This window comes from Megalops cyprinoides, chromosome 11, assembly GCF_013368585.1.
Source record: "Megalops cyprinoides isolate fMegCyp1 chromosome 11, fMegCyp1.pri, whole genome shotgun sequence".
Classification (NCBI taxonomy): domain Eukaryota; kingdom Metazoa; phylum Chordata; class Actinopteri; order Elopiformes; family Megalopidae; genus Megalops; species Megalops cyprinoides.
In genome coordinates this window covers 30234683-30241263 of record NC_050593.1, presented here as the reverse complement: position 1 = coordinate 30241263, position 6581 = coordinate 30234683, and the positions used below count along the sequence as shown (strand labels likewise).

At 41.8% G+C, this 6581-nt stretch overlaps 1 protein-coding gene across 1 annotated transcript; it reads left to right on the top strand.

Annotated features, from left to right (window-relative positions):
* Positions 1-2140: 2140 nt before the first annotated feature.
* On the top strand, positions 2141-5903 carry LOC118785522 (small ubiquitin-related modifier 3-like). The gene is made up of 4 exons (XM_036540234.1): positions 2141-2266; positions 3455-3583; positions 4060-4131; positions 4727-5903. The coding sequence occupies exons 1-4, from the start codon at positions 2246-2248 to the stop codon at positions 4787-4789; spliced, it is 285 nt and encodes a 94-aa protein (XP_036396127.1). The 5' UTR covers positions 2141-2245; the 3' UTR covers positions 4790-5903.
* Positions 5904-6581: the final 678 nt, after the last annotated feature.

Genomic DNA, 6581 nt, shown 5'->3' with positions numbered 1-6581 from the left:
ACAACGCGAGTGTCAACTATTCTGCACTATGATTGGTTCAGGGACTCTCACGTGACTCATGGGTACCATGTTGTAACCTAAGTGCCATCCCAGTGCCCATTCACGATAACAGGTGTTGCTCAGGTGCATGAAGTGTATAAAACAAATTTTAAAATGCCATGCTGATCAGCGTATGGCTGCAGCACACAGTCAAACAGGGGGAAACAAATGCACCGTTTCCCCCGCGATCCGGAACGCAGGAAATATATGGGAGGTGAAGGTTCGAAGAAAAGACTGGAAGGCGAATGACAACTCTTGTGTGAGGTAGCCTAAGTATTAGTGTCTCTCATGGATTTATGAATTTACATAGCCTAAGACTAATATAATTAGAGTTTTAATAGAGATAAAGCACGTCTTTTTTTGGCAGTAACTACGTGGAGAAAACACTTGCATTTTCTTGACTTTATTTTACGTTTGTACAGTATATTTGGATATGCAGTCGTGATCGCCGGATAGCCTTCTCATGAAGTGCATGTTTATTTACGAATACAGAGAAAGCAATAAAATCACTGTAAGGAATTCCTGCGTTGAGTTACTTTATTTAGGAGTTCAGAAGTTGATAGTGACATTTTTACGGATAGCGAAACGCTTATAGTTTTCTTAGTAGTGCAAGGCGGTCTGCAATTGTGGTGTAATTTATGCTAACAATACCCTACTATGAGCGACAGGGTAGATGGATAGGTTAATGTTAGAAGGATGTGAAGACCTTGACTCATGGTAGATGGATAGATTAAGGTTAGATGGATTTTAAAACGGGATTTGAAGAAGACTGGAGGCTTGTTAATCTGTGAGTCTGTGTTGTTTTGAGCTGCTGCTCTCCTAAGCAGAAGAGACACGCATCTTATTCGTGGATGTGCTACTCTGACACTAGTCTGACATCCTGCCATTCAGGTTAAATCCTTGATGTGGACTCTGCGTGGATAACCTAATGTCAGATGAACATTTGTAGGTCCTTATCTTTGCAGCTACTTTTGTCTCAGTTTTAAGGAAGATGTCTCCAGAATAACCCCTGCCACCACATTGAATTAATCAGGATTTTTATCTGAAACAAGGAGAGCTTCTACACACCCATTTAAAAGTTAATGTTTGTCTTTTTTTTTCCTTTTGCGGGATCACTTTGACATCACACAGTACGAGTGCAACAGAACTGATGGCCTGAGAAAACTGAAGCCAAATGCTGTTCCCACCTAGTTTGTCTTCAGCCCACCAAAGCTCCCTGGGAGACAGACAAAGCGGAGTTAGACAGTACATGAACCATGCGAACCATCGAAAACTATATGCCTGGACCATCCATACTGTGCTACATCTCTTGAAGTTCAATCAGGTAATTATGTTCAAATTCAAGTGAGAGGTTCTCTTCTCAATGTTTTAATTTAATTTAGCAAGTGATCAATGAATAATCATAATCACACTTGTGATTCAAATGTTCCTTTTTGACTTAGCTAGCAAACAAACAAAGGCAAAATAAAATCTACGTGAGGGAATGGAAGAAGAGAAAGGTAAACACTGACTGCTTCTACGACCTACTACCGAGAGGCCCTAGTTGTTTTACGGTTTCTTTGCAGTTATGGGGGTACATAGGCACGGCAGTATTTTTTTCGGGATCCTGTCCTTCTTGTACGACACTCATAATAACATTTATGAGCCTGTTAATGGCGAAAACAGCGCTTTACTTCGACATAGCATGTTATTACATAGGAACGCACTGTAGAACCTTTGGACTAAAGGTTACAAAATGGCACCCTATGTTGGAGTTGTCCAAACTCTCTCTATACACGGCTCTGCCCAGTACTGTGCACGGGCGCCCCTTGTGGCTGTCCAAAACGTAGCCACAGTTAAGAATGTTGGACTTCGACGCTTATTCGCGTAGGATGAAGCTATTCTCACATGGTTTTGATCTATATTACATTGATGGTAATAGTTGATCGTAAGGATGTTTGTGAAAATGAAGGAAAATTTCCTCCATATGGCGGGATCTAAAGTCCGGCGCGGTCAAGAATTTTTTAAAAGACATGCGCGTACACGTGTCCGCGTTCCCGAGAGAAAGTGTCACGTGATCATACATAGGCCAATCCGATTATAGGGAACAGTAGACCAAGCGCGTTCCCGATCGCAACGAAGAGGACTGGGAGAGGTGGGAAAAGCTAACCAGTCAATATTCTACAACCAATCTTTTGCACATTTACAGCTCACATCCAACGACAGCATGTCTGAGGAGAAGACAAAGGTAAAACGCGATGCTTCTACTTGAAAATGACAGTTTTTACATGGTTTGTTGGCTGTGATCATGCGCTGTTCACGATAACTGGACTCTGAATTTGAGCGGGTGGATGGCGAAAACAAAGGTTTGTCGAAGCTAACGTTAGTGCTTGGGATTGATGCATCGCTGTTTCTGTATGAAAAGTATTTTTCTAAGATGCCCATAATTGCGATCTGGAGCGGGATGATTTCCATTGAAATTGTGCATTGTTTCTATCTGCTTAGAAATTTCTTTGGGATGGAATTCAGCGTGTTTCTTGCAGATTTTCCTTTGCGAAGATGAATTGCAGCCTATCAGCCATGTTAGCTACGTCTTCGGCGTAACAAATGTCGCAAAAGAAGAGCGGACCGGAGCGTAAAGATGCACCATTGAAAAACCGCCATTAGAAAGCGCAGCGCACGAACGTTGAAATGGTGAAAGCAGTTCAGCCAGATGGCTGTATAACAGCTATGGTAATGATGCTGGCTAGTTAACTGGATGCAACCAGCTAAATAGGAGATTTAAGAAGGGATTGCTCGCTATTTAGATGAATCTATACCTGCCTAGACTGTTTGCAAACCTAAGCCAGCCAGCAAGAATTGCTAACCGGCTAATTAGCTGGCGGGTTAAAACAATGCATTAGCTAACGTTTGCTGATCACTGCACAGTTAGATTGCTTGCCTTACTAGATCATATCTTGCAAGTACAGCAATTGTTTGCAGAAGAATAAAGAATGCATCGAGTGTAACATCGTAGCTTTATACTTCTCCAGCTTGTTAGGCAAGCCTATCATTGGTTTGCTAACTTGCAATTACCTTGCTAGCCATCCAGACATTATTTGGAGCGGCAGTCGTTACCTAGTAAGGCTGTATTAATTATGATAGGCCAAGGTTCCCACTACGAGCGTGTGAATAAGTAGCGACCATATTTTCCAAGCGCACAATGTTAACCCGGTTTAGACTCATTATTTGTCCACATCGTGATCACATTTGTACAGAGAGAACCAGTTTTGGGCCGTCCGTTGGGGGACTGGAGCTACCGGTAGCGATGTGGAGACGGTTATCGGCGTGAAAGGAAGCTAAATAGCGATGTGCCTTTTATTTTTTGCACTGCTTTATTTTCTCTTTACAGCCTGCATGAAGGACTGATAAACATGCATTCTTGTTCCCCGTACAGGAAGGTGTGAAGACGGAGAATGACCACATTAACCTGAAGGTGGCCGGTCAGGACGGTTCAGTGGTCCAGTTTAAAATTAAAAGACACACACCCCTCAGCAAACTAATGAAGGCTTACTGTGAAAGACAGGTAAGCTTATTCCTTTAAAGAAATACATATTTCCCCACCAATAAGATCATGCCAAAGTAAAATTGAGTGGAAAAAAATGGTAGCAGCACAAAATGTTATATTGCTTGGGGGAAGTAATCCAAAGGTGCAGTGTAAGTTTCCTGGGGGCGTATTTGTCTTGTCTCCGGATATTGTAGCCCTGTCTCTCAGTGTGCTAATTGTGGATTTTTTAATGCCTTTGTGTTGCTGTCAGTCTTAAAGGACCACATTGGTCTTGTGCTACCAGATGTTAGTTATGACTGAATCAGATTTATCTTCAGACATAACTTGGCAGGCTTCCATTACACATTAACAGAAGTAGGGAATACTATTTTTGGCACTGTTTCACAAGGTGGTGATTTTCGCACACTTGCAGTGGTGAGCAGGTATTGGCTGGGCTGTGGTAATGCAAGTTCACCTTGGCTGGAAATCGTCATCATGCTGTTCTTCCTTTTTAGGGTTTGTCAATAAGGCAGATTAGATTTCGGTTTGACGGACAGCCGATCAACGAGACGGACACACCTGCACAGGTTAGTACATTACCTCTGGTTACAGCAAATGTTCATGTACATCTTTTGTTGATCAGTGGTTACACTCTCCTGGAAAGTCATTTTTACCATCTCAAAATATGCACTCATGTTGAGTGTCAAAAGTGTTTTGCACAAAATGGATTGACACTGAACAGCTTGATCCTGTGGCTATCATATGTAAAGAAAACTGGGGAAAATATCACACTGGTCATTCCTATTTCAGCTAGTTTAAAAATGGGTGTAATTGCACATTTATTACTTAACGTGCTTGTGGCGAGAACATGTTTTGTCACGGAGATGATTCACTAGAGGACCTTTCACACTGATATAAATATTTTCCCCTTCACAAACAAGTGCCGGAGCAAAGAGAGAGGGGCCACAGAGTCTGTAGCACTTTATACAAGAAACTATAAACAGTGTCACACCAAGAATTGTCTGTATTCATAGACCAGCCTTTCTCTTCACACGTTATTTTAGATTCAAGGTGGAATTGATCCCTTTGCTGTATTTTGTGCGTTTGGCCTGCTGTGTGTATTCTTTAATGTACCGTATGGTGTGAGATGCCGTTTGAAGAACAGCTGGTTTCTGCTTTCAGCTGGAGATGGAAGATGAGGACACTATTGATGTATTTCAGCAGCAGACAGGGGGCACCTGCTAGAGGCAGACATCCCTCTGTACAGACTGTACAGGCCACACACCTGGAGAATATCCACTCAGCTATTTTATTTGATTTTCTTCCTCAATACTCAACTTTTTTTTGTTGTTTTTGTTTTTGTTTTTTTTTTTTTTGTAGCCCCGTCCCCCTGCTCCGCGCATTATAGGGGGGTTACGGGTTTGTGTTCAACATATATGTAAGAGGGGGGCAAGCTTTTTTAGACTGAAAAAGGTGACTTGATGGGGGTGGTCAGTTTTCAGACATCCTCCCCTCAGTCTGCGCCAGTAGTGACACTTTCAGGGGCTTTGGGCCACGCTTAACACACTGACTTCCTGTTCAGAAACTCCGTCCTGGGTGAAAGGTCAGAGATCCCGAGGGGGTGGGGCAGCCTGGGTGTTTGTGTGTCTTGGGGGGGAGTCTGTGTGCCGGTGGTTGTGGTCCAGGTGGAAATATAGGTCCTGTAAACCTGCCATTCAAACTACCACAGGTTGAAGGAGTGGTATGCTCTTGAGCATATCTCCTGCATCATGGTGTATATTTTAGGTCCGTCTTAATTTTAGGCATATTTGCAGACATTTTTTGTTTTCCACTCCTTTTAATCAGTGCAATTTGTTCAAAAGCCTATTTCTCTGAATGACTGGTTTATGGGGCCTCTCGTTTTCCTGGATTCAGCAGTATCAAGGTAACTGAAAAATATAAACCTATTATGGTGGATGAAAGAATGAGAGTCTGGACCAAATGCTAAACTCAGTATTCTGATCAATAAATGTTTTTGATTCTACAAATGTTAAGTGTTTCTTTTTAATGCCTGTATGAGGGAAGGTGTTTTACCTTTCAGATTTTTTTTTTTTTTTTGATTGAACCTGGGTGTGGGATTGTCATGATCATTTGGCACAAAGAGCCATTTGTAATTGGATTTTCCCACCCCCAGTGGCAAAAGAAAATGGACTCTTCCCTGACTTCAAATTCATCAGCGTTTTGTGCATCTTTTGTCATGGTTCAGGTGAACTCTATCACTGACATGCGTTCTGAGAGCACATCTCTCCTCTCTGATTTAGGATACGCAGGTTTTGGGAGGGGGGAGGGGGAGGGAAAATAAAAGTCCAATAATATCTTACTCCACTAATTTGTACATTTATTTGTTGTCCTTTACTACTGTGTACAATAAATATAGTTTGGTACTCAGGTTCGTTGTCTCAGTTGGTACTTTGAATGAGTTGCTTCACTGCTAATATGAAATATGTCATTCATGGACAGGCACTTGCACAAAACACAAACGCATTTAAAACAAGTTGTATCTAGTTTCACGGAGGCATACACATATCCATAAATCTATGCAGGTGCTTGGCCAAAGCAGAATAATGCAAAATCAGGAAAATGGCCACACACTGGTCTTACAATCCCCAGTGATTTATTTGAATTCAGACCCTGTGAAGTGATGACATTCTGACCAAGCATTCTAACAGTCCTCGTTAGGTGTCCGAATGGTCGAAACGTCACTGCTCATGAGTTTGCACAATCCATCGTTATTAATTGAATTTTTTTCCTGTGTATTTTCAGTTACACAGGAAAAAAATGGGTACAAGTGGATTGACTGTGTGTGACTGAAGTCGTAGGTGTGTTGCAAAGGCATTATAACAAACACTCATTGGTACTGTCAGTCCTGTTGGAGTGTAATAGCTTAGATGTATGTAGCTTGAATGCTAATTGAAAGCTTAGTTTCATCCATAGCATCACAAAAGTTAGCAACAGCCATAGAAGGTGTCAGAATGAAAGCTGTTTGCCTCAGAATTTA